The sequence below is a fragment of the Theropithecus gelada genome, chromosome 19 (assembly GCF_003255815.1).
Source record: "Theropithecus gelada isolate Dixy chromosome 19, Tgel_1.0, whole genome shotgun sequence".
In the NCBI taxonomy this organism is placed as follows: domain Eukaryota; kingdom Metazoa; phylum Chordata; class Mammalia; order Primates; family Cercopithecidae; genus Theropithecus; species Theropithecus gelada.
The window spans coordinates 8,045,315-8,072,814 of record NC_037687.1 but is presented as its reverse complement, the minus strand read 5'-3'; the positions used below and the strand labels follow the sequence as shown (position 1 = coordinate 8,072,814).

General features: G+C 54.7%; 1 protein-coding gene across 1 annotated transcript in view; it reads left to right on the top strand.

The window, feature by feature from the left end:
- The first annotated feature begins 8,189 nt into the window (after window positions 1–8,189).
- LOC112612869 (fibrillin-3-like) overlaps window positions 8,190–27,500 on the top strand; it is a 53,184-nt gene continuing 33,873 nt past the window's right edge. The window contains exons 1-15 of the mRNA XM_025367827.1: window positions 8,190–8,371; window positions 8,498–8,580; window positions 9,459–9,557; window positions 9,742–9,837; window positions 10,728–10,823; window positions 14,242–14,439; window positions 14,537–14,662; window positions 18,097–18,249; window positions 18,338–18,520; window positions 19,952–20,095; window positions 20,172–20,291; window positions 20,392–20,517; window positions 24,114–24,236; window positions 26,110–26,385; window positions 26,669–26,722. Of these exons, the coding sequence (XP_025223612.1) occupies window positions 8,205–8,371; window positions 8,498–8,580; window positions 9,459–9,557; window positions 9,742–9,837; window positions 10,728–10,823; window positions 14,242–14,439; window positions 14,537–14,662; window positions 18,097–18,249; window positions 18,338–18,520; window positions 19,952–20,095; window positions 20,172–20,291; window positions 20,392–20,517; window positions 24,114–24,236; window positions 26,110–26,385; window positions 26,669–26,722 (2,044 nt within the window). The 5' untranslated portion in view covers window positions 8,190–8,204. The remainder of the gene's footprint in view (window positions 8,372–8,497; window positions 8,581–9,458; window positions 9,558–9,741; window positions 9,838–10,727; window positions 10,824–14,241; window positions 14,440–14,536; window positions 14,663–18,096; window positions 18,250–18,337; window positions 18,521–19,951; window positions 20,096–20,171; window positions 20,292–20,391; window positions 20,518–24,113; window positions 24,237–26,109; window positions 26,386–26,668; window positions 26,723–27,500) is intronic.

The window sequence follows — 27,500 nt, the reverse complement described above, 5'->3', positions numbered from 1 at the left end:
CAGCTTAGTGGCCTGGGTTCAAATTTGCCTGTATGTATTCTTTCCTGGTGGTGGGGTCCCAGTGGCGATCTGGTGGCTCTGTGCCTCAGTTTCCTCATCTGTGTAATGGGATGATAGCTGAGCCTGTCTTGGGGGTCCCTTATGAGGATCCAGCCTGATCTCAGAGCTTTCCTGGGTCCTCCACGGCCTCCCTCCTCGCTCCAAGCCTCATTCCTGGGCATGTGGCCAAACTCCTGGCGTTGTACGCAATGCTCCAACTCCCAGCTGCTTCCTGTGCTTATACAAAGAGGGCTCTGTCCCCAAGCCACCCTAGCCTAGGCTGGCCCAGTGCACTCCACACACTGCAGGCATCTCCCCATCCCTCCTCCCATCTCCTTGTCCCCAGCCCTGACCCTGTGCTCCTAGGCACACCCTGCACACTCCTGTCTCCATGCTAACGAACATGTGGGGTCTGCTGGCCCTGCACACAGTCAAGTCCCACCTATGAGGGGGGGCTCCATGGCTGCTCAGAAAGTCAGACGGAGGGTGGGGCTGCAGTGACTCACAGTGACCTTAACGGAATGACAGTGGCAGCAACGGAGGGGGGGGACAGCTCTGGGGGACATTAATAGTGTGACAATGTGACAGCAACAGGTGACAATGTCACAGGAACTGGGAATGATGGGGAGGCAACAGGTGACAGCGACAGGTGACACTGTAATTTTAAAACCCACTAGGAGCCAGGTGCAGCGGCTCACGCCTGTAATCCTAGTACTTTGGGAGGCCGAGACGGGCAGATCACAAGGTCAGGAATTCGAGACCAGCCTGACCAACATGGTGAAACCCTGTCTCTACTAAAAACACAAAAAGAAAAAAAAAAAAAAGAATTAGCTGGGTGTGGTGGTGCACGCCTGTAATCCCAGCTACTTAGGAGGCTGAGGCAGGAGAATTGCTTGAACCCAGGAGGAGGAGGTTGCAGTGAGCCAAGATCCTGCCACTGCACTCCAGCCTGGGTGACAGAGCAAGACTCCATCTCCAGGCGGCAGCGGTGGGTGGCTGGGGACAAAAAACAAACAAAAAAAGAACACCCACTGGGGCTGGGCGTGGTGGCTCACACCTGTAATCCCCACAGTTTGGGACCGAGGCAGGTGGATCACCTGTGGTCAGGAGTTCGAGACCAGCCTGGCCAACATGGTAAAACCCTGTCTCTACTAAAAATACGAAATTAGCCAGGCGTGGGTGGCGGGCATCTTTAATCTCAGCTACTCAGGAGGCTGAAGCAGGAGAATCACTTGAACTGGGAGGCGGAGGTTGCAGTGAGCTGAGATGGCACTGGGTGACATCCAGCCTGGGTGACAGAGCAAGACTCCATCTCGAAAAATACAAAATAAAAATTAAAAAAATTAGATGGTGATGCGTGCCTGTAGTCCCAGCTACTTGGGAGGCTGAGGCAGGAGAATGGTTTGAACCCGGGAGGCGGAGGTTGCAGTGAGCCGAGATTGCGCCACTGCACTCCGGCCTGGGCTACAGAGCAAGACTCCGTTTTAAAAAACAAAGAAACAACAACAACAAAAAACTTTAAAACACCAGATCCCCATCTGAGCCCCTATCACTCAAAGTGTCTCCTGTCACCTTCACACCTTCACCTTTCTGCTGGGACATAGTCCCTGGCTCATGGTCATACCATCACCCAGGGTGTCAGGCAGTGGACCTTGGGAGGTGTCCATTGGAGCCCCCATGGACCTCATTTTGCTGAGGGACCTCATTTTGCCAGCATCTCGGATCACTGAGCAACATCAGGGCTTGAGGTGCCAGGTGGTAATGAATGGCGTCTTCCTGGGGCTTGATCCACGTGTGATATGGGTGAACGTGGCTGGCTATGGCATCGCCAAGCTTGGTCACTCTTTCTGCTGAGCCTGGTTGGTGCTGATGCCAGTAGATTGTGATGTTAAGAACCCTGGCACTCTGGATGATGGTATGACCATGAGCCGGGGACTATCTCACAGCAGAAAGGTGCAGCTGTGAAGGTGACAGGAGACAGGCATGTCCCAGGTAGCGAAGCAACCAGAAAAGAGCAGGGTGTCACATGGACAGGTGACAATGAGACAGGGTTATAGGGACAAGTGACTGTAGAATAGGAACGTGGTGATGATGATGATATACATATATATTTAGAGACAGGTTCACGATCTGTCATCCAGAGTGGAGTCCAGAGGCAACACCATAGCTCACTACAACCTCAAACTCCTGGGCTCAAGCCCTCATCCCACCTCAGGCTCCCAAGTAGCTGGGACTACAGGTACATGCCACCATGCCCAGCTAATTTTTCTATTTTTCTGTAGAGATGGGGTCTTGCTATGTTGCCCAGGCTTGCCTTGAACTCCTGGCCTCAAAGGATCCTCCGCCTTGGCCTCCCAAAGTGTTGACATTACAGGCGTGAGCCACAGTGCCTGGCTGATGATGCAATTTTGATGGAAAGACCATGTGTGTGCTTTGTACAGTCCTCGGTGGGTGGACTGTGATACGGCGTAGGATTTAAAGCCTAAACGTCCCTTCTTCTTTTTTGAGATGGAGTCTCGCTTTGTCGCCCAGGCATGATCTTGGCTCATTGCAGCCTTTGCCTCCCAGGTTCAAGCGATTCTCCTGCTTCAGCCTCCCAAGTAGCTGGGACTACAGGTGCATGCCACCACGCCTGGCTATTTTAAAAATATTTTTAGTAAAGACAGGATTTCACATGTTAGCCACTTGAGACCTCGTGATCCGCCCAACTTGGCCTCCCAAAGTGTTGGGATTACAGGTGTGAGCCACCGTGCCCAGCCTAAATGTCCCTTCTTAACAGCGTGATGTAATGAGGGCACAGTGGGGGGTGACACTGTGATACCACATCAATAACTGGCAATAACAGACCAGGGTGGCATCATGAGAAGTCTGAAACCACAGCACGCGGTATGGACAGTAGCTTGGGTGGGGGGCTGTGAACAACCAACCACTGCCCACGCTCTGCTGTCATTGAGAACTTCTGGGTGCAGGGACTTCCAATAGCTCCACATGTTGGTCTTACCACACCCTCTGGCTTCCTTCTCCCCTGGCTTCTAGAGAGCAGGTAGGGAGACTTCTAGGGCTGAGTCACTGCCTTCCCACAATTCTTCCAGGAAAACCCTTCTGCAGACTTAGCCATGGCAACAGTGGCCGTGCAATGTCCCTGGGATGGGACAATCTCTCCCCACCTTTTGCACCTATACTGGGCTGCTTCTAGGGCACCCGGTGCTTGTCCCCGCGCCCATGTAAGAGACATTTGTTGCAGAACAATTCTGAGTGGACCTTGGCAGAGGAGCCTGGAAAGAGGTGTCCAAAGTGTCCGGGGAAACTGGTTTGTCCACAATAGCCCCTGGGCACACCCCTTAACAGGAACCCCACCCCTCTGTCTCTGCTGGGCCACCTCGATCCTGGGGTTCCCTCCCCAGTCCACCCTCCCCATGCCCCAGCACCCCACCTGACCCTTCTCACAGGGTCCCAGGACCCCTCCCTTGGCCAGGATGACTGGATCTTGTCCCTGAAGTTGGCATCTGTCCCATGCTCCCCGAGCCTAGCACTGGGGCCTTCAATGCTCCCCGGACACAGTCTAAGACCTGGAAGTGGAGCCTTGGGAGAACCTCCCCTTTCTGTGAGTCCCCCCACTGTGTCTCCCCTCAGAGGTGGTGGGGAGCCTGCTGAGGGCTCCTGGGTGCTTCTACCCTCTTCTTATGTTTCCTGCTTTCCTCTTGCTCCCTCCTTCTCCTCTCCCCTAAAGTTCCAACCTCACTCCATCCAGGCATGTTCTAAGTTCTCTCCATCTCCAGGCCTTTGCCTGTTCTGTTTCCTACAGCAAACTCCTATGCAACTGTCAAAACCTAGTTCAAAAATCCCCTCCCAGGCCGGACACGGCAGCTCACACCTGTAATCCCAGCACTTTGGGAGGCCGAGGCAGGCGGATCACGAGGTCAGGAGTTCGAGACCAGCCTGGCCAACATGGTGAATCCCCATCTCTACTAAACATACAAAAAATTAGCCAGGCCTGGCGGCACAAGCCTGTAATCCCAGCTACTTGGAAGGCTGAAGCAGGAGAATTGCTTAAACCTGGGAGGTAGAGGTTGCGGTGAGCCAAGATCGCGCCATTGCACTCCAGCCTGGGTGACAGGGTGAGACTTTGTCTCAAAAAACAAAACAAAACAGGCTGGGCGCAGTGGCTCACACCTGTAATCCCAGCACTTTGGGAGGCCAAGGCGGGCGGATTAAGAGGTCAGGACATCAAGACCATCCCAGCTAATACGGTGAAACCCAGTCTCTACTAAAAATACAGAAACAAAATCAGCCGGGCGTGGTGGCGGGCACCTGTAGTCCCAGCTACTCAGGAGGCTGAGGCAGGAGAATGGCCTGAATCCGGGAGGCGGAGCTTGCAGTGAGCTGAGATCCAGCCACTGCACTCCAGCCTGGGCAACAGAGCGAGAACCCCTCTCAAAAAAAAAAAAAAAAAAAAAAATCCTTTCCCTCCCTGCAAATTGTTGAATTTACCCTATTGAACTCCCACAGCTGACTGTGCTGAATATACTCCCACCAGAGCACTTCTGGAATGGAGACAGGGTCTCCAGTTTTTGGAGATAGAGTCTTGCTCTTGCTCTGTTGCCCAGGCTGGAGTACAGTGGCATGATCATAGCTCACTGCAGCCCCAACCTCCTAGGCTGAAGCAATTCTCTTGCCTCAGCGTCCTGAGTAGCTGGGACTACAGATGCATGCCACCAGTCCTGGCTAATTCTTTTTTATTTTTTAATTCTTTTTTTTTTTAGAGATGGGATCTCACTATGTTACCTGGTTTCAAGTCCATTGGGCTTACCTATTTATTACATTCCAGAAGTGCTGTGGTGGGGGGATAGTCAGCACAATCAGCTTTGGGAATTCAATAGAATAAACTCACAATTTGCGGATAGGAAGGGAATTTTTGAACGGGTCTTTGACAGATGCATAGGAGTTTGCTGGATGGAGTAACAGCTTCAGGCCCAACGCACAGCTTCTGAGAGATCCCCATGTTAAAAGTCTATTCTCAAAGGTAGGAAGGTGGTGGAAAAGCCTAGAAATTTTTGTTTGGGCCGGGCGCAGTGGCTCAAGCCTGTAATCCCAGCACTTTGGGAGGCCGAGACGGGTGGATCACGAGGTCAGGAGATCGAGATCATCCTGGCTAACACGGTGAAACCCCGTCTCTACTAAAAAATACAAAAAACTAGCCGGGCGTGGTGGCGGGTGCCTGTAGTCCCAGCTACTTGGGAGGCTGAGGCAGGAGAATGGCGTGAACCCGGGAGGCGGAGCTTGCAGTGAGCTGAGATCCGGCCATTGCACTCCAGCCTGGGCGGCAGAGCGAGACTCCGTCTCAAAAAAAAAAAAAAAAAAAAAAAAAAAAAAAAAAAAAGAAATTTTTGTTTGGAGTACTGACAACAGATAGGGAGCCGAAATTCTTGTCTGGTCCCTTTGGTAGGTGGAGAAGCAGGTTCAAAGAGATTTGAAAGTTTACACCGTTTTTATTGTTAACTTCTTCATTTTGAGAACCAGATGAAAAACCTGGGCCCTTCTCCCCGGGATTTACATCTTTACCCAATGTTTTCTCAACATATTTAGGGGCCTCTGATCTCAGCCTAGTTAACAATCCAGGCTCCAAGAGCCAGGTGAGTTTCCAACGATTCTCCTTGCTCAAGGGAGGGGGCGGCAGCTTGGGAGGCCGTGGGAGGGCCGCCCAGGTGAGTCCTGGGACCTGTCTGCCCAGGTTGTCGTCCAGGCCCCCCACAAATCAGAGCCCCACCTCCATCTCAATCTCGATCCGAAAACGCGGCCCCCTCAGCCCCAACTAGGCGCCCCCAGCCCAGAGCCCCCCGTCCGCCCTCCCACCTCTCCGAGTTTTTCTCTCGGAGCCCCAGGCCCTTCCCCGAGCCGCAGCCTCTCTCCCCGCCCCGGATCGCAGCCCCCCGTCCCCGCCCCGGGAGCTACGAGGTGCAAACGCGCCCTCCTCCAACTCCTCCCGCCCCCAACTCCCCTCGAGTGGCAGCTCTGGGCTGAGAACGCGGCGGGGTCGGCCTCTCGGCTTAGCGTTCCCGCCCCGGGTCCCCGGCGCCGCAGGAGCCCGCCCTGCAGCGCTGAGTCCCGCGCGTCCATCTGCCGTGCCCGCCTCCACGCGCGCCGCCTTGCAGGTAGGTGAAGGCGCGGGGCCCCCGGCAGGGCGAGATCTTTGGCCCCGAAGGGTGGGGAAGGCGGGGGCGGGGGGGCCGGCAGGGGGAGGCGGAGAGGATTCCTTTGTTCGCAGCCGGGCAGCCCCGGGCCCAGCCCCCTCCCCTCTCCGCCTTCTAGTGGCGCCCGCCGCAGTGGGGAGTGGGGGCGCGGGGACCCAGCGGGAGGGGCTCGGCCGGGGCGCGGGGCCCCTGACCCCACAGGTGAGGGCGGAGCCAAGTGTGGTCGCGGCCGGGGGCTCTGCCAGGTAGAGCTCACGCCCCGCGGGCTCCCGGGGCGCCCTCTCCCCGTCGGCGGAGCTTGGGATCCCTCGCTCCTTGGCCCTCAGCCTCCACACCCCGTGCTGGGCGCGCCTTCTCTGCTCATTCATTCCACAAACTCCAGGGTGTGGCTCGCAGAGGCAGCGGTGTGTAGGGGGCACCGAGGCAAATGAAGCCAGAGACTCCCCACCCCACCTAACTCCCCCACCCCACCCGAGGCAGGGGGCTGGGGCGGAGGGAGTGGGGGGAGGAGGGTTTGCAGGCCCCGAGGCTGCTTCGAGTCCACAGATTCTCAAAGTGCCGACTTACCCGGACAACAGAGAAGCAAAAAGAGGGCGCCCCTCCCCAGCCAGCCAACTCTCCAACGTTGACAGGGGTCTCTCCCTTCTCCGGGGCCTTTGGACAACCCGGTTGGCCCGGAGAGGGGCGTGGCCAAGGCCACACAGCAGGCCTCCTCGCCCACTCTCCACCTAGGCCCAGTTTCTTTCCTCGCTAGAAGCTGAATGGAACAGGAAGGCCACTTGGTCTGGCTTCTTTCCCTCAAGTATTTTGCCTCCACCCTCCAAACGGTCATCTCCTGTCCCGGTCTTCTTCCTCCCGTCCTTCATGACCCAGGAAAGACCCAGCCACAGGGGGCAGGAGCGAGTTCCGTTCCTGATCTTCTCACCCTCCTCCTCCTCTTCCTGGGCTTAAGCTCAGGCTTAACCCCTCACACATGGTGTGATGGCCTTAGTTTGCTCATCTGTGAAATGGGCACAGCAGCGGTTCCTTCCCTGCTGGGCACAGGGGTACTCTCTGCATTTGGGAAGTTCCAGCCTCTGCCTGGGCCCCCTGCCCGGAATGAGGGACAGTGGTGTGGTTGCCCGAGGCAGCCCTGAGGCCCATGGGGAACCCAGGGAGGCATCCAGCCCTGACAGTCAGAGGAGGCTTCCTGGAGGAGGTGTGGTGTTAGAGAAGGGTCTTGGGGCTGAGGGTGCACAGCTGAGGCAAGACGGGCGTGGGACATGGAGGGGAGGGGACACAGGGCCAGGTGGGGCCAGGTGTTGCAAGAGTGGGGGTATCTGTGTCACTGAGTGACAGTGGGGTGGTTGCCTCCCACGACTTACCACCTTCCTCACACGTTGGACGCTGTCCTGGCTCCACCTTCCCAGCCAGAACTTTAGGAATCTCCTCAACGCCCCCCACCTCCCATGATGTCAGCCTCCCATTCCTCTCCTCTCTCTCCCATCTGGACAGCCCCCAGCCTCCTGACACCCTGTTTCTGCTGGGGACCCTGCTTCCCTTCCCCACTCCACCTAACATGCATTTTGACTTTGCTCCTCCCGTTCAAAGCTTTTCAAGGGCTCTTCATTGTCCTTGACAAATGAGCAAAAGCTCCATGACACCGCTACGCCCACTCCTGCAACGCCTGGTCCCACCTGGCCCCACCTGGCCCCACCTGGCCCTCTCTCCCCTCCCCTCCACATCTTGCCTTGGCTGTGCACCCTCAGCCCCAAGACCCTTCTTTAACATCACACCTCCTCCAGGAAGCCTCCTCTGACTGTTCACTGCTTCCCGGTTGGGGCTGGATGCCTCCTTGGGCTCCCAGAGGCCCCAGGGCTGCCCCATTTGGCAACCACCTTGCCCTCCTCGTTGTGTTGTGTCTCCCATGGCCAGGGTGAGGGGCTCTCCTAGGGCTGACTCTGCTTCCTCTCCGCAGCCTCCAGGGGACACGCCATGACTCTGGAGGGTCTGTGTTTGGCAAGGGGCCCCCTGGCCCGGCTCCTGCTTGCCTGGTCGGCCCTGTTGTGCATGGCAGGTGGCCAAGGCCGCTGGGATGGGGCCTTGGAGGCTGCAGGTCCTGGACGTGTGCGGAGGCGGGGCAGCCCAGGCATCTTGCAGGGGTGCGTGGTACCTGGGTTGCTGGGAGACCCCTTCGGTGTGGATTGGGCTGTCCTGGGGGTAGCGGAATGCCCGGGGGATGTCTACCCGGGCAGGGGCTCACCAGACCCATCTCGCTGTCCCTGAAGGCCGAATGTGTGCGGCTCCCGGTTCCACGCTTACTGCTGTCCGGGATGGAGAACATTTCCTGGCAGGAGCCAGTGTGTCGTACGTGAGTGCTGCTGCCTTCTGGAGGTGGGAGGCACAGGCCAGGGACACTCTTACCTGCCTGCAGGTCCAGCTCTGTTTACACGGGGACTTAGCCAGGGGCCTCTGGCTGAACCGCAGGAATGGCCCTTGCATCTGTCCTCAGGGTTCCAGGCCAACCTGCCATGTTCATTTCCTTTGCCCTACAACCTCTTTGTGTCTGTCTGTCTCTCTCTCTGGTTCCCTTTCTTTGTCTCTGCGTCTCTCTGTTCATCTCTGCTCGTGTCTTTCTCTGTTGGTTTCTTTTCTTTATTATTATTTTTTTTTAGAGATGAGGGTCTCTGTGTTGCTCAAGCTGGTCTTGAACTCTGGCCTCAAGCGATCCTCCCATCTCAGCCTCCCAAAGTACTAGGATTCCAGGTGTGAGCCACCGCACCTGGTCTCTCTCTGTTGGTTACTGTCTATCTATCTGATTCTCTCTGTCTCTCTCTCTCTCTCTCTCTGAGTCTCTTTCTCTCTGCTTCTCTCTGGCCTCACCCTCTCTTTCTGTCTCTGTCTCCGGAATCTGACTCCACTTCCCAGGAGACACCCAACCACAGTATCCAGAACCCTAGCACCTCTAGCTCTGTCCTCACAGCTCGGCAGCTCTGGCCCAAAGAGCGTTCTCTCCCAATGGCTGTGGCAGAATCACCAACCCACAGCCTGGGTCGTACCACCTGCCCAGCCCAGCCTGAGAGTGGGGGGACGTCCCATGAAAAGAGGGGTGGTGTGCTATGAGCAGAGCCGGGGATGCAGATGACCAGCAGTGTCCACCGAGGTGTTCTGGGCAGCCCGGACACTGATGGAGCAGGCATGGCCCAGGCTCGGTCCTGGTCTTGACTGCCACCTGCTGCACCCATCCAGCCATCTGTAGGCGCGCCTGCGGTGAGGGCTTCTGCTCACAGCCCAACCTGTGCACCTGTGCGGATGGGACGCTGGCTCCCAGCTGCGGGGTGAGCCGAGGTGAGCGGGAAGTGGCCTCTTGGGGGAGGGAGAAGGTCACAGGGTTCGGTTACCACGAGGAGCCCGGGCTGCTTTTGTTGAAGGACAGGAGTGGGGCTGAGCATGCCTAGTCCTGCAGCCTTCCTGGGAGGGCATCTCGGGGCCTGTCTCCACCTTACTATGCATCCCACCTTCCTGTCCCCAGGGTCAGGGTGCAGTGTGAGCTGTATGAATGGGGGCACCTGCCGGGGGGCATCCTGTCTGTGTCAGAAGGGCTACACAGGCACCGTGTGTGGGCAGCGTGAGTATCCCCGTGGGACTCCCCTCCTCGCACGCTTGGGACTGTGATCCCAGAGCATTGGTCTCTGCTGCCAGCTGCCCACTGCCCAGGGGGTCCTTCTTCCTGGACTGGAGATTGCAGGGGACATTTATTGTCACAGTCTTTTTTCTTCTTCTTCTTCTTCTTTTTTTTTTTTTGATACAGAGTCTCGCTCTGTCGCCCAGGCTGGAGTGCAATGGCATGATCTCGGCTCACTGCAAGCTCCGCCTCCTGGGTTCACGCCATTCTCCTGCCTCAGTCTCCCAAGTAGCTGGGACCACAGGCGCCCACCACCACGCCCAGCTAATTTTGTTTTTGTATTTTTAGTAGAGACGGGGTTTCACCGTGTCAGCCAGGATGGTCTCGATCTCCTGACCTCGTGATCTGCCTGCCTTGGCCTCCCAAAGTGCTGGGATTACAGGCGTGAGCCACTGCGCCCAGCCTTTTTTGTTTGTTTGTTTGTTTTTTGAGATGGAGTCTTGCTCTGTTGCCCAGGCTGGTGTGCAGTGGCACCACCTCAGCTCACTTCAACCTTTGCCTCCCAGGTTCAAGCAATTCTCCTGTGTCAGCCTCCCAAGTAGCTGGGATTACAAGCACTCACCACTACGTCGGGCTAATTTTTGTATTTTTAGTAGAGACAGGGTTTGACTATATTGGACAGGCTGGTCTTGAACCCCTGACCTCAGGTGATCCACCTGCCTTGGCCCCCCAAGGTGCTCAGATTACAGGCGTGAGCCATGAGCCCGGCCTCAGTCTTATCATTCAACCTGGGCCAGATCCTGGGGATTCCTGGGTGAAAAGGGGTTTACTGTGAACCCCAGCTCTCTCTGCTGCCGGGGGACCTCCAGCCACCACCCTTTCTCCCTCCACAGCCATCTGTGACCGCGGCTGCCACAATGGGGGTCGCTGCATTGGGCCCAACCGCTGCGCCTGTGTGTACGGCTTCATGGGACCTCAGTGTGAGAGAGGTACCAAGCACGCAGGGGTGGGAGGCAGACAGGGGACTTGATGGAGGAAAGGGGGTTTCCTGGAAGCCCCTGAGACATGGCCAGGCCTTGAGAGGCCCCAACTGGCCTCCTTCCCGCGGTTGGGGCAGTCTGAGGACATTTCTTTCATTTGCTCATCTATTCTCCAAAACATCTGCTATTCACTGGCTCTGAGCGACGGCCTGTGTTGGAGTCTGGTAGGAAAAAGAGAGGATGTGCCGGTCTGAGGTGTAGGGAGAAGAAACTGCAAGCAGAAGATTCTTTTTTTTTTTTTTTTTGAGACGGAGTCTCGCTCTGTCGCCCAGGCTGGAGTGCAGTGGCCGGATCTTGGCTCACTGCAAGCTCCGCCTCCCGGGTTTACGCCATTCTCCTGCCTCAGCCTCCCGAGTAGCTGGGACTACAGGCGCCCGCCACCTCGCCCAGCTAGTTTTTTGTATTTTTGAGTAGAGACGGGGTTTCACCGTGTTCGCCAGGATGGTTTCGATCTCCTGACCTCGTGATCTGCCCGTTTCGGCCTCCCAAAGTGCTGGGATTACAGGCTTGAGCCACCGTACCCGGCCAGAAGATTCTTATCTGGGGGTTTCAAGGCTAAGACAAAGGTTGGGACAGCCTTGGAGCACATGAAGGACAGAGAAACCATCTGCTCCACGGAAGGGAGTCAAGGAGGGCTTCCTGGAGGAGGGGACCCCTCAGCTGGATCTGGTAGGGTGGATTGGACCTCATGAGATGGGCAAACCGCCTCTGTATTGCACTCTAATTCTTTTTTATTTTTCTTTTCTTCTTTTTTTTTTTTTTTTTTTTTTTTTTGAGACGGAGTCTCGCGCTGTGTCACCCAGGCTGGAGTGCAGTGGCGCGATCTTGGCTCACTGCAAGCTCCGCCTCCCAGGTTCACGCCATTCTCCTGCCTCAGCCTCCGAGTAGCTGGGACTACAGGCGCCCGCCACCTCGCCCGGCTAGTTTTTTGTATTTTTAGTAGAGACGGGGTTTCACCATGTTAGCCAGGATGGTCTCGATCTCCTGACCTCGTGATCCACCCGCCTCGGCCTCCCAAAGTGCTGGGATTACAGGCTTGAGCCACCGCGCCCGGCCTTCTTCTTTTTTTTTTGAGACAAAGTTTTGCTGTGTCACGCAGGCTGGAGTACAGTGGCACGATCTCGGCTCACTGCAACCTCCGCCTCCCAGGTTCAAATGATTCTCCTGCCTCAGCCTCCCAAGTAGCTGGGATAGCAGGCATGCATCCCCACGCTCAGCTAATTTTCGTAATTTTAGTAGAGACGAGGTTTTGCCATGTTGGCCAGACTGGCCTCGAACTCCTGGCCTCAAGTGATCTGCCTGTCTTGGCCTCCCAAAATGCTGGGATTACAGGAATGAGCCACCACACCCAGTCACCCTAACGCTTTAAAATGATCCCATTTTTAAGAGGGCTAAAATGGATGAGATCCCCTGCTGAGAGGTTGTTACCAAAATTAAGAGGGTGGACGTACCAGGAGTTTGAGACCAGCCTGGGCAATGTAGTGAGACCCCCCTCTCTACAAAAAGTAAAAAATTAGCCTAGCGTGGTAGTGCGTATCTGTAGTCTCAGGCTGAAGTGGGAGGATTGCATGAGCTCAGGAGTTCGAGGCTGCGGTGAGCCGTGGTGGTGCCACTGCATTCCAGCCTGGGTGACAGAACCAGACCCTATCTCTCTTAAAAAAAAAAAAAAGAAAGAAAGAAAAGAAAAGAAAAAAAGAAAAAGAAAGAAAGAAAAGAGGCCAGGCACTGTGGCTCACACCTGCAATTCCAGCATTTTGGGAGGCCGAGGTGGCAGATCACTCGAGGCCAGGAGTTTGAGACCAGCCATGGCCAACATGGCAAAAGCCATCTCTACTAAAAATAAAAATAAAATTTAAAAATTTAGCAGGGTGTGGTAGCGCGTGCCTGTAGTCCCAGCTACTTGGAAGGCTGAGGCGTGATAATTTTTTGAACCTGGGAGGCAGCGAGCCAAGATCGCACCACTGCACTCCAGCCTGGAAGACAGAGCGAGACCTGTCTCAAAAAAAAAAAAAAAAAAAGAAAAAAAAAGAAAAGAAGGAAAAGGAGAATGGACACAGTGATGACTTTCTTGTGAGCAGTGAGGTGTGGCAGCGATGGGGAGAGAAGAGAGAAGGAGTCGAGATGAACCCCAGGCCTGGTCTGAAAATTGGGGGGAAGCTAGTGGTGCACCCCGGCAAGGAGGAGGAAGACTGAGCCCTGTGTTGGCTGGGGGACTTGCAAGCTGTCCGGGAAGCAGCTGGACACTTAGGCCTGGGGCTGAGACGGCGGCGGGAGCTGCTCCGTCCATGGGGACTGAAGCCCAGGGTTCAGCTGAGGATCCCCGCTAGAGAAAGTAGCACTAGCAGAGACAGCTACCTGGACATTTAAGCACAGACAGGAAAAACAGAGCCCACAGTGGGCTGAGAAAGAGAAAGAGAACAGGAGTGGGTGGTGTCAGGGACGTCCAGGCTTGTGAGATTTTCAGATGCAGGAGGCATCTGAGTGCCTGGCGTGGCGTTTCAACCCAGGAAGGCGAGGATAGGCAGGACCTGGGTACTAGAAGCTGGAGGGGCTGGGGAAGTGACCTGGGTTTGAGGGTGGGCTCCTGGAAACTGCAGAATTGGAACATGGGCTGTTGGAGGCGGGCCAAGCTCTGGGTGGCAGGAGAGTGAGGGGGAGGGGGAAGTGGGGGAGCTACCAGGAATTGCATTTTGGCATCAGGACAGCCTGGGGGTGGGGGGTCTCTGTGAAGCCCCTCCTCCTTATGGGGCCTGAGTTGGGGGTGACTTTGGCTTCTTCTCTTGGGAGGGGCTGCCCTTGTTTGAGAGCTAACTCCTTTATTGGAAACATCTGGAGAAGAGAGCCAAGAAGTCGCATCTGGGCTCATATACTGGGGTTGGGGGAACCAATGCGGTCACCTTGGGCTGGGCCTGATGGGGACTGAGGATGTGATGTTGGGGGTCCAGAGAATTTAGGCAGATAACAGATTCTTCCCCAAATCTGGGCGATATGGCAGGGCCAGGCATATGCTCAAGTACTAGACATGCTTTTTAGCTGGGCATCCGTGGGTTCCTGCCCAGGCCTGAAGGGAGGACAGGCCTGGGAAAGGAGTCCCATCAGTTCAGACAGGGTGTTCACACAGGCCCTGAGCTTTACGGGCTTGGAGATCCTAGTCTCTCTCTTGGAAGTTGGTCAGGAAATGCTTTGAAAAAAAAGGGTTTTGAAGGGTGAATAGGAGTTCGTTAGGTAGGGAAAAGGGAGGAAAGATATTCTATTTAGGAAGAGAGCAGCATAAGTAAAGCCTGGTCTGTGGGTGCAGGGGGCGCTGAGAAGGTGTTAGACATGCAGAGAGTCCTCAGCCAGGCACCCATATCTGTCTGCCCTGCAGATTACCGGACGGGACCCTGCTTTGGCCAAGTGGGCCCCGAGGGGTGCCAGCATCAGCTGACAGGCCTCGCGTGCACCAAGGCACTTTGCTGTGCCACTGTGGGCCGTGCCTGGGGCCTTCCATGTGAACTTTGCCCTGCACAGCCACACCCCTGCCGCCGAGGCTTCATCCCCAATATCCACACGGGGGCCTGCCAAGGTGAATAGTGGGGTCAGGGCTGAGTGGGAGGCCTTGGCCAGCTTGGTTCTTCCTTCTGATGGGCCTCTCACTCCCTTGCTGGGCTTTGTCCTTGCAGATGTGGATGAGTGCCAGGCCGTGCCAGGCCTGTGCCAGGGAGGCAGCTGTGTCAACACGGTGGGCTCCTTCCATTGCCACTGTCCAGTTGGACACCGGCTCGGTGACAGCAGTGTTGCATGTGAAGGTGGGTGACTGGAGAGGGACAACCTGGGAGCTCCTCTGTGACTCGTGTCTGGGGGTGCTCAGGCTCCCCTGCAGGAAGGCAGAGGGGTCAGGCTGGTGAGGTGCCCAGTTCTGACCTTGTCCCTGTCTATGTAGATGTGAATGAGCGTCTCCGCGTGCCCGGCCTCTGCTCCGGGGTGACTGCACCAACGCTGTCGGGAGCTACGTGTGTCCCTGTCCCCGAGGTTTTCCCTGCAGCTTGGATGGCACCCACTGCCTGAGTGAACCGAGGGGCTGGAGGGGGAGAGAGCGGGTAGGAGCGAGACCACCTTGTTCAGCTCTCTCTGTCTCTCTCTCTCTTTTTTTTTTTTTTTTTTTGAGACAGAGTCTGGCTCTGTTACCCAGGCTGGAGTGCAATGATGTGATCTCATCTCACTGCAACCTCTGCCTCCCGGGTTCAAGAGATCCTCCTGCCTCAGCCTCCCAAGTAGCTGGGATTACAGGTGCCCGCCACCACGCCTGGCTAATTTTTGTATTTTTAGTAGAGATGGGGTTTCTCCATGTTGGCCAGGCTGGTCTTGAACTCCTGACCTCAGGTGATCCACCTCCCTTGGCCTCCCATAGTGCTGGGACTACAGGCGTGAGCCACCGCACCCAGCCCCACCATTTTTGAGATGGGGAAACAGGCCCAGAAAGGGGAGGTTTGCTTGAGTCCAGTCCACAAGTCCAGAACACACTCAATTCCCTAGACCCCCTGCCCGGGTGGCGATCCCTTGGGCTGTGGCTCCCCCTGCAGGCCTACCCTTCAGCAACCCCCCGACACTTGGCCTGGCCAAGTGGGAACCCACCCCCCACCCTGCACGCTTAGGCCTCTCACTCCTTCTTTTGCTGTCTTGATGAGCTGAATGTCAGGCCCTAGAAGTTGCCTGTGGCCAATAGGGCTGGCCAGGAACATGAACGCTGGTGGTGGAGGATGGACAGCGTCCTGGTTTGGGGAGACAGGAGTGGGTGCTTGGAGGTTTTCCAGCGTCACCCTGGTCACCTCAGGTTAGGCCACTACCAGGCAGGGCTGAGAATATTGTGTTTGGAGTTCAGCCAGTATGCTGTGGCCAACTCCAGACTTTCTAGGTCTCCACCACAGGGGGCCGCCACAGCTGGCATTGGGGTAGCAGTGGACACATCCCCTGGACTGCGGGGTCCTCTGTCCACTGCTAAAGAGGAGACCCTGGATTTGACAAACCAGTCTCTGAACATAGGCTTTGGAATCAGTCCGGGACTCCCACCCAGGGCAGCTCACAGACCCTGTGGCCTTGGGCAAGTGACTTAATCGCTCTGTGCCTCAGTTTCCCCATCTGTAAAATGGTAGATGATAGCAGTACCTAGCTCAGTGAAGACTGGGGAAGATATCTTTTGGGGAGTAATTTGCAGAGGGCTGGTGCCTTACAGGATACTTAATACACATTCATGGACAGCAGGTGAGGTTGAGGCTGTGACCACTTAGCTCACGATGTGTACTTACAGCAATGACAGGATCGTTTTTGATAAACTTCTCTTATTTTCTTGTTTTTAGACACAGTCTTGCTCTGTCCCCTAGGCTGGAGTGCAATGGCACGATCTCAGCTCACTGCAAACCTCCACCTCCTGGGTTCAAACGATTGCCTCAGCCTCCCCAGTAGCTGGGATTACAGGCACCCACCACCATGCCCTGCTAACTTTTGCATTTTTAGTAGAGACGGGGTTTCACCGTGTTGGCCAGGCTGGTCTCAAACTCCTGACCTCAGGTGATCCACCTGCCTCGGCCTCCCAAAGTGCTGGGATTACAGGCATGAGCCACCGTGCCTGAGCATTTTTGTTAAAATTCTTATATCCTGTCTCTCTTGCTTAAGGGGCTGTTGCCTGTTGGGCCCCCTGAGATTGGGAAATCGAGTTTCCTGTCCTCCTCCCGCTTTTGCAGCTGTGTGACTTTGGAGGAGTCTGTTGACCTTTCCTCGTCTGGGCAGGCCCAGCCCCCTTTGAGGGGCTATGATGAGACTGAGAACGAAAAACCCTGACTCCCACACACGTACCTGGGGGGTCCCCAGGTGCACAGGGCGGGGACCAGAGAGGTGGAAACATTTGCGTGTTTTCCCAGCTTGGGGCAGGTCAGGGGCGGCTCTCAGTGGCCCTCCCAGCGCCTGGGAGGAGTTTTTTAAACTGTGGGCTACCGGCCAAGCTCTGTGCATTTTTAAGCCTAAAAATATGCTCTTTAAGCCAGAGCCTGAGAAATCCGATCGCTGCATAAAGTCATTGACCTTGAGGGCACAGTGGGAAGTGGAAGAGTGTTGGTGGTTCTCATACCTGGGGAGCCTGTCTGCCTCAGTCTCCCTGGGGGCTGTGGCCGTCAATCCATCCCCTCGACTCCTTGGGACCCCTTTCTGAAATTCACATTAGGCTGCTGTGTAATGCCTGAAGCCAGCAAGCAAAGACACACAGCTGCAGATCTCGGTGTCCCTGACTGGTATCCCACTGGGGCAGTCCTTCCCCGCCAATGGGTCTTCCTCAGTGTGGTTGGATGCCTGCAGCGATGGGGAGCTCACTACCTCTGTGTGATAACTTGGAAATCTTGGTGATAAGAGATGGCACTGAACGGGCGTTGGCCACATGTCAAACTTTTCTTTTTTATTTTTATTTCTTTATTTATTTTTGAGACTGAATCTTGCTCTGTCGCCCAGTCTGGAGTGCAGTGGCACGATCTTGGCTCACTACAGCCTCTGCCTCCCGGGTTGAAGTGATTCTCCTGCCTCAGCCTCCCAAGTACAGGTGCGTGCCACCACACCTGGCTAATTTTTGTATTTTTAGTAGACACGGGGTTTCATCATGTCGGCCAGCCTCTTCTTGAACTCCTGACCTCGTGATCCACCCGCCTCAGCCTCCCAAAGTGCTGAGATTACAGGCGTGAGCCACTGTGCCCGGCCCTTTATATTTTTTGAAACAGAGTCTTGCTCTGTTGCCCAGGCCAGAGTGCAGTGGCAGGATCTCAGCTCACTGCAATCTCTGTCTCCTGGGTTCAATCAATTCATGATTCTCCTGCCTCAGCCTCCCAAGTACCTGGGATTACAAGTGCCTGCCACCATGCTTGGCTAATTTTTGTATTTTTAGTAGACACGAGGTTTCGTCATGTTGGTTAGGCTGGTCTTGCACTCCTGACCTCAAGTGATCCACCCACCCCGGCCTCCCAAAGTTCTGGGATTCCAGGCATGAGCTACTGCATCTGGATTATGTCAGACTTTTCACCCAGGTAATACTTTCCCCAGGTGAGGTGGATGCTCCAAGTGTCCCCATTTTATGGAGGGGAAACTGAGGCACAGAGTAGCAAACAGACCCGTCCTACAGGCAGTGCAGCTACAGCTGGAATTTGGATCCAGGTCTGGTCACTGATGTCCCGTGCTCATGGGCTCACCCTCTGATCTTTTACAGACCACCGGGCCGGCACCTGCTTCTCAGTGCTTTTCGGGGGCCGCTGTGCCGGAGACCTCACCGGCCACCACACTCGCAGGCAGTGCTGCTGCGACAAGGGCAGGTGCTGGGCGGCTGGCCCTACCCCTGAGCTGTGTCCTCCTCGGGATTCCAGTGAGTAAGAACTGCAGCCTGCAGGGCTGCGGGGGAGGAGGGGACGGGGGAGGACCAAGGGCCTGGCCTCAACCCGGCTTCCTTGCAGATGAGTTCCAGCAACTGTGCACCCAAGGGCTGCCGCTGCTACCCGGTCACCCTGGCCTCTTCCCTGGCCTCCTGGGTTTTGGATCCAATGGGATGGGCCCCCGTCTTGGGCCGGCACGATTCAACCCTCATGGCTCCGATGGACCTGGGGTCCCCAGCCTGGGCCCTGGCAACTCTAATATTGGTGAGACTTGGGGCTTGGGAGGAACGTTCCAAGACTTTTTTTTTTTTTTTTTTTTTTTTTTTTTTGAGACAGAGTCTCGCTCTGTCGCCCAGGCTGGAGTGCAGTGGCGCGATCTTAGCTCACTGCAAGCTCCGCCTCCCGGGTTCACGCCATTCTCCTGCCTCAGCCTCCCGAGTAGCTGGGACTACAGGCGCCCGCCAACTCGCCCGGCTAGTTTTTTGTATTTTTTAGTAGAGACGGGGTTTCACTGTGTTAGCCAGGATGGTCTCGATCTCCTGACCTCGTGATCCGCCCGTCTCGGCCTCCCAAAGTGCTGGGATTACAGGCTTGAGCCACCGCGCCCGGCCACGTTCCAAGACTTGAAGGATGGTCCTGGATCTGGGGAGAGAGCTCTGAACAGGGGAGGGTGTCCAGGCCTCAGAGAGAGGGTTAGGGCTCTGGAGGGGGAACTCCTGGCCTGGTTAGTAGGGATGACAGTGCTGGTAGTGAATGGGGATGGAGGTAACTGGAAAATCTGGTCCTCAGAGTTAGAGTTTGGGCTGGACACAGCGGCTCATGCCTGTAATCCCAGTACTTTGGGAGGCCAAGGTAGAAGGATTGCTTGAGGCCAGGAGTTTGAGACCAGCCTGGGCAACATAGCAAGACCCTGTCTCTACAGCAAATTTAAAATTAGCTAGGTGTGGTGATGCGCACCAGTAGTCTCTGCCACTTAGGAGGATGAGGCAGGAGGATCGCTGGAGCCCAGGAATTGGAGGCTACAGTGAGCTGTGATTGCACCACTGCACTCCAACCTGGGTGACAGAGTGAGACCCTTTCTCTAAAAAAAATAAATAAGTCAGGGTTTGGGCTTTGGGTGGGAAGTTTTGGTCTGGTGTGGGGGTCTGAGATGAAGGATTTAGGCCTGGGTTGGGGTCTTGCCCCATAGTGAGGATTTGGGCCCAGAGTGGGAGTCCGGGCATCTCTGAGCCCAGGTTAGAGGGATCTAGGCTCCAGATTGAAGGAATCTAAGGCCCCAGGTTGGAGGGGTCTAGGCCCCAGGTTGGAGGGATCTAGGCTCCAGGTTGGAGGGATCTAGGTCCCAGGTTGGAGGGATCTAGACCCCAGGTTGGAGGGAGCTAGGCTTCAGGTTGGAGGGATCTAGACCCCAGGGTGGAGGGATCTAGGCTCCAGGTTGGAGGGATCTAGACCCCAGGTTGGAGGGATCTAGACCCCAGGTTGGAGGGATCTAGGCACCAGGTTGGAGGGATCTAGGTCCCAGGTTGGAGTTCTGAATCTAAGGCAGGACTGTCCGGGTGAGAGAGGGCAGAATCTGAGCTGGGGCAGGGTGCCAACCTTAGAGGGGGTATCTGGGCCCAGAGAGGTGAAGCCCAGGCTCCAGACTGGGGCAGGGGCCAGCCACTGCTCAGATGCCTCTGCCGGCCCCACCTGTAGGCACTGCTACCCTGAACCAGACCATTGACATCTGCCGACACTTCACCAACCTGTGTCTGAATGGTCGCTGCCTGCCCACGCCTTCCAGCTACCGCTGCGAGTGTAACGTGGGCTACACCCAGGACGTGCGTGGCGAGTGCATTGGTGAGCCACGGCCAGGTGGGGAGGGTGGGTTCTCACTGCCCTGCTGGTGCAGGGGCTCAGGGTCCTCTCCTCTCAGATGTAGATGAATGCACCAGTAGCCCCTGCCACCACGGTGACTGTGTCAACATCCCTGGCACCTACCACTGCCGGTGCTACCCGGGCTTCCAGGCCACGCCCACCAAGCAGGCATGCGTGGGTACGGCTGTCCATCCGAGAGTGGGGGTGATAGTGGGGGTTCTGGCCCAGGCTTGGAGGGTGGGGGGCGCCTCTTGACTGCCCACCTGCCTTCCCCACAGATGTGGACGAGTGCATTGTCAGTGGCGGCCTTTGTCACCTGGGCCGCTGTGTCAACACAGAGGGCAGCTTCCAGTGTGTCTGCAATGCAGGCTTCGAGCTCAGTCCCGACGGCAAGAACTGTGTGGGTGAGTTGGGGGTGGGCGGGTGGGCAGGGGCTTCTGGGCCCCACTAGCTGCCTTTTACAGCCACCTCAAATCTTCACTCTGCCACCAAACCCACCCCCCTCCCTACGATGTCTCTTCTGCTCACCTCTGAACCCAGCAGCCCACCTTAGACCCTTCTTATCCCCCGACCACCCTGACTCTCCCCTTCGTTTCCTCCCTCCTGAATTTATTCCATGAATCACAAAAAAGGACCTTTTGGGGCCAGCCTTGGTGGCTCATGCCTGTAATCCCAGCACTTTGCAAGGCTCACTTGAGCTGAAAAGATTGAGGCTGCAGTGAGCTGTGCTCGTGCCCCTGCACTCCAGCCTAGCTGATAGAGTGAGACTCCATCTCCTAAAAAGAAAAAGAAAAAGAAGGCCGGGTGTAGTGGATCACACCTGTAATCCCAGCACTTTGGGAGGCCGAGGTGGGTGGATCACCTGAAGTCAGAAGTTCGAGACCAGCCTGACCAACATAGTGAAACCCTGTCTCTACTAAATACAAAAAATTAGCCGGGCATGGTGGCAGACACCTGTAACCCCAGCTGCTCGGGAGGCCGAGGCAGCAGAATCACCTGAACGTGGGAGGCAGGGGTTGCAGTGAGCTGAGATCGCACCTCTGCACTCCAGCCTGGGCAACAAGAGTGAAACTCTGTCAAAAAAAAAAAAAAGAAAAGAAAAAGAAAAAGGGTCTTTTAGGCAAGACCACACTGGCAACCGCCTGACCCTGGCCTGAAGCAGGGTCCCTCCCCATCCTAGGATGGCTTGGAAGAGCCTGGCCAGTGAGGGGGCCCGGGGGGTGGGGGTGGGGGTGGGGGTTGAGATCAGGACCTTGGAGAGCGCCCCCCATCAGCTTTCTCTGGAATATGGTGGGTTATGGCTTGTGGGAGCCAATGGGGACTTGGCTGCCACAAGCCATAACCCAAGGGAACCCCTTGACTCTGTCACCTTATCTCAGGAGGTCTGCCTTCAAGTCTTCCCTCGGGTAGAAGGATCTTGTGCGTTCTGCATTCCTTCATTTAAAAAGACATTTTTGACATTTATTGATATATAATTCATATACCATAAAATTAGCCATTTGAAGTGTACTAGTCAACAGTTTTTAGTATATGCACAGAGGTGGACAAGCATCACTACAACCCAACTGGAAAATACCTTTATTGCCTCAAAAACAAACCTGGTATTCATTAATAGTCACTCTATAATTCTCTGTCTTCACCTGCAGCCCTGGGTGCTAGGCGAATCGGTTTTCTGACTCAATGAAGTTGCCAGTTCCGGACAAACGGGAATCATGGTTTTCTGTGACTGGCTTCTTTTGCTGAATGTGATGTTTTCAAGATTCATCCATATTGCAGCGTGTATTGGTGCTTCTTTTTTTCTTTCCCTTTTCTTTTTTTTTTTTTTTTTGAGACAGAGTCTTGCCCTGTTGCCCAGGCTGGAGTGCGGTGGCACGATCTTGGCTCACTGCAAGCTCTGCCTCCTGGGCTCATGCCATTCTCCTGCGTCAGCCTCCTGAGTAGCTGGGACTACAGGCGCCTGCCACCACGCCCGGCTAATTTTTTTGTATTTTTAGTAAAGTAGAGATGGTGTTTCACCGTATTAGCCAAGATGGTCTCGATCTCCTGACCTCATAATCTGCCCACCTCGGCCTCCCAAAGTGCTAGAATTACAGACGTGAGCCACCGGGCCCGGCCTTTTTTTTTTTTTTTTTTTTGAGATGGCGTCTCGCTGTGTCACCAGGCTGGAGTGCAGTGGTGCAATCTCAGCTCACTGCAACCTCTGCCTCCCGGGACTACAGGCCCCCACCACTACACCCGGCTAATTTTTTTATTTTAATAGAGACAGGATTTCACCACGATGGCCAGGATGGTCTTGATCTGCTGACCTCGTGATCTGCTTGCCTCGGCCTCCCAAGGTGCTGGGATTACAGGCGTGAACCATCATGCCAGGCCTCAATTTTTTTTTTTTTTAATTAAATAAATTTTGAGCCAGGCACAGTGGCTCATGCTTCTAATCCCAACACTTTGGGAGGCTGAGGTGAGAGGATCACTCGAGGTCAGGTGTTTGAGACCAGCCTGGCCAACATGGTGAAACCCTGTCACTACTAATAATACAAAAATTAGCTGAGTGTGATGGCGTGATGGGTTCAAGCGATTCTCCTGCCTCAGCCTCCTGAGTAGGTGGGATTACAGCTGTGTGCCACTGTGCCCAGCTAACATTTATATTTTTAGTAGAGACAGGGTTTCACAATGTTGACCAGGCTGGTCTCGAATGCCTGACCTCCGGTGATCCGACCGCCTCAGCCTCCCAAAATGCTGGATTACAGGTGTGAGCCGCCGCGCCTGGCCATCTATTTATTTTTTTATGGTTGAGTCTCACTATGTTGCCTAGGCTGGACTTTAACTTACATCCTAACAGACAGACTAATATGCAAGCAAACACAGCCACAGACAACCACAGCTTTTTGCCTCCCACACCCCAGGGAGGGGTTCTGGGGGGCTCAAGCAATCCCCCTGCCTCAGCCACTTGAGTAGCTGGGACTACAGGCATAAGCCAGCATTCCTGGCTTCATTCTTTTTCATGGCTGAATAATGTTCCGTTATATGAATAGACCACAGTGTGTTGATCCGTTCATCAGTAGGACACTGGTTTGTTTTCACTTTTTGCTGTTAGGAATAATACTTCTGTGAATGCTCATGTGTAAATTTCTGTGGTGGCATTTCATGCTTTTTTTTTTTTTTAAATGTATGTTCAGTTGTTTATTATTTAAAGCTGACATTTTGGAAAACAAGTCATTTCTGCGCCTGCCACCTTCTGTTAAATTAGACTATGTTCTTACTAACCTTATTTCCCTTTCCTTTTTGTAAAATTGAAGTAAGATTCACACAACCTAAATTTAATCATTTAAAAGTGAACAAGAGGTTGGGCGCGGTGGCTCAAGCCTGTAATCCCAGCCCTTTGGGAGGCTGAGGTGGGCGTATCATGAGGTGAGGAGTTCAAGACCAGCATGGCCAACATGGTGAAACCCCGTCTCTACTAAAAATACAAAAGCAATTACCGGGCATGGTGGTGCATGCCTGTAATCTCAGCTACTCGGGAGGCTGAAGCAGAATTGCTTGAACCCGTGAGGCAGAGGTTACAGTGAGGCGAGATCACGCCACTGTGCTCCAGCCTGCGTGATAGAGTGAGACTGTCTCAAAAATAATAATAATAATAATAATAGTCTTTTTAAAAATATTTAAACATTTTAAAATGAACAATTCACTGAAATTTAATAAATTTCCAATGTTATGCAACCCCCACCACCTTTATTCAGCTTTGAGCAAATATTTATGCAGCACCTACTGTATGCAGCCTGAGCAAGACAGGGGTCGTGCCCCAGGGAACTTACATCCCAGGGGACAGACTAATATACAAGCACACACAGTCACAGACAACCACAGCTTGTTTGCCTCCCACATCCCAGGGAGGGATCCTGGGGGGCTCAGCCCTGGAGTTTGGAGGAGGGAGAGAGAGGGTCCCAGTGTGGGCCGGGCACCCGGCCCCCTGCCTGGACTCAGCCTCTCCTGCTGTCCCCAGACCACAACGAGTGTGCCACCAGCACCATGTGCGTCAACGGCGTGTGTCTCAATGAGGATGGCAGCTTCTCCTGCCTCTGCAAACCTGGCTTCCTGCTGGCGCCTGGTGGCCACTACTGCATGGGTAAGCCTGGAGCAAGACTGGCCAGCGGAGGGGAGAAGGGAGATGGGGAAGTAGAGGGAGGGGGAGGAAGAGGAGAGGGACCGGACAGGGACAGGATGAGCATGAGAGAAGGAGAAGAGAAGGAGTAGGGAAAGAAAAAGGAGGAGGGAAAAGGGAAGAAGCAAAGAACAAGAAAAGGAAGAAAGGAAGAGGCACGTGCCGTCGCTCACGCCTGTAATTCCAGCACTTTGGGAGGCCGAGGCAGATGGATCTCTTGAGGTCAGGAGTTTGAGACCAGCCTGCCCAACATGGTGAAAACCCGTGTCTACTAAAAATACAATAAATTAGCCGGGCATGGTCGTGGGCACCTGTAATCCCAGCTACTTGGGAGGCTGAGACAGGAGAATTGCTTGATCCTGGGAGGTAGAGGTTGCAGTGAGCTGAGATTGTGCCATTGCACTCCAACCTGGGTGACAAGAGTGAGACTCTGTCTCAAAAGACAAAAAAAAAAAAAAAAAGAGAGAGAGAGATGGGTTATAAGGTGGGGAGGGGACAGGTTCATCTGTGATTCCAGCACTTTAGGAAGCTGAGATTAGAGGATCTCTTGAGGCCAGGAGTTCGAGACCAGCCTGGGCAACATAGTCAAACCTCATCTCTACCTTAAAAAAAAAAAAAAAAAAAATTAGCTGGGCATGGTAGCATGCACCTTTAATCCCAGTACTTTGGAAGCTGAGGCAGAAGGGTCACTTGAGCTCAGGAGTTTGATTGAGACCAGCCTGGGCAACATGATAGGACTCCATCTCTATAGAAAAATTTTAAAAATTAGCCGAACATGGAGATGCACCCCTGTAGTCCCTGCTACTCAGGACACTGAGGCAGCAGGATCGCTTGAGCCCAGGAGACGGAGGCTGCAGTGAGCTACAATCACACCGCTGCACTCCAGTCTGGGAGTCAGACCCTGCCTTTAAAAAATTTGTTTAGGCCAGGCATGGTGGCTCACACCTGTAATCCCAGTCCTTTGGGAGGCTGAGGTGGGCAGATCACAAGGTCAGGAGATCGAGACCATCCTGGATAACACGGTGAAACCCCATCTTTACTAAAAAAAAAAAATACAAAAATTAGTCGGGCGTGGTGGTGGGGGCCTGTAGTCCCAGCTACTTCCGAGGCTGAGGCAGGAGAATGACGTGAACCCGGGAGGGGGAGCTTGCAGTGAGCCGAGATTGCGCCACTGCGCTCCAGCCCTGGCGACAGAGTGAGACTCCGTCTCAAAAAAAAAAAAAAAAAAAAAGGAAAATGTGTTTAAAGGTACAGAGAAAGAAAGAAAGATGGGGAGAAATGGGGGAGGAGAAGAGGAAGGAGACGAGAGGAGGAGAGGACAGAGACACGGACAACTGGAAACTGGAAAGACAAGAAACTGGAAAAGAAGTAAACAGAAGGGCTGGGAAGATGGAAAGGGTAGGAGATGGGGAGGGGAGAGAGAAAGGGAGCGAGAAGCAAAGAAGAGCTGGGCACGGTCACTCATGCCTGTAATCCCAGCACTTTGGGAGGCCGAGGTGGGTGGATCACGAGGTCAGATTGAGACCATCCCGGCTAACACGGTGAAACCCCGTCTCTACTAAATATACAAAAAATTAGCTGGACATGGTGGTGGGTGTCTGTGGTCCCAGCTACTTGGGAGGCTGAGGCAGGAGAATGGTGTGAACCTGGGAGGTGGAGCTTGCAGTGAGCTGAGATTGTGCCACTGCACTCCAACCTGGGTGACAGAGCGAGACTCCATCCAAAAACAAAGAAGCAGAGAAGAAGTGCTGGGAAAATGGAAATGGTGGGAGATGGGGAGGGGAGAGAGGAAGGGAGGAGGCTGGAACCCATCCCCCTGCCCCCACGGCTTCTGCAGACATTGACGAGTGCCAGACGCCTGGCATCTGTGTGAACGGCCACTGCACCAACACCGAGGGCTCCTTCCGCTGCCATTGCCTGGGGGAGCTGGCAGTGGGCACGGATGGCCGCATGTGCATGGACACCCATGTGCGAAGCACCTGCTACGGGGCCATCGAGAAGGGCTCCTGTGCCCGCCCCTTCCCTGGCACCGTCACCAAGTCCGAGTGTTGCTGTGCCAACCCAGACCACAGCTTTGGGGAGCCCTGCCAGCTTTGTCCTGCCAAGAACTCTGGTGAGCATCTGGCTGCCTGATCCCCATGGCCTCCTTGGTCTGAGTGCCTCCATTGGTCCTCGCTTGTGGTGGGGGTTGTAGCTCCCATGGAGTGGAGGCTCTTCTGACAAAGAGGCTGAAGGGAGTTGCTTTCTCTCTGGGGTGTGGAGTTGCGTCTTAGTCCCAAACTCTTGCCCAAGACCAAGAGTCTTGCCTGTGGAAAAGACCTTGTCCTTTGCCTGTGGCTGAATCCAAGCCACGGCTAAGCTCCCTGACCCATCTTACTCTGTCCCTTCATCCCCAGCCGAGTTCCAGGCACTGTGCAGCAGTGGGCTTGGCATTACCATGGATGGTCGAGGTAAGTGGAGCCCAGCCCCTCCAAACAGCAGCCAGCCTGCCCCTACCAGATGTGGGGAGAGCTGTGGTCAGGGGCCGTACGGTTTGCCTGGGGTTCCCGTAACAGAGTGCCCCAGACCGGATCGCTTCGACAGCATAAGTTGATTCTCACACTTCTGGAGGCCAGAGGTCAGAGATCAAGGTGTGGGCAGGGCTGGTTCCCTCAGAGGCTTTGAGGGAGAATCTGTCGCAGCTTCTGGTGGTGGCCAGCAATCTTTGACGTTTCTTGGCTCGTAGAGGCGATGCCGCATTTCTGCCTCCACCTTCACATGGTGTTCTCCCTGTATGTGTGTCTGTGTCCAAGATTACCCCCACCCTTTTTCAGAGATGGGATCTCACTCTATTGCCCAGGCTCAAGTAATGTGGTGCAATCACGGCTCACTGCAACTTCGACCTCTTGGGCTCAAGCGATACCACCTGAGTAGCTGGGACTGCAGGCACTCACTGCCATGACCTGCTAATTTGTTTTTCCTTCCTTCCTTCCTTCCTTCCTTCCTTCCTTCCTTCCTTCCTTCCTTCATTCTTTCCTTCCTTCCTTCCTTCCTTCTTTCCTTCCTCCCTCTCTCCCTCCTTTCCTCCTTTCCTCCTTCCTTCCTCTCTTTCTTTCTTTCTCTGTCTTTCTTTTTTCTCTTTCTTTCTTTCTTTCTTTCTTTCTCTCTTTCTTTCTCTTTCTTTCTTTCTTTCTCTCTCTCTCTCTCTTTCTTTTTTTTTTTTTTTTTTTTTTTTTTTGTTTTTTTTTT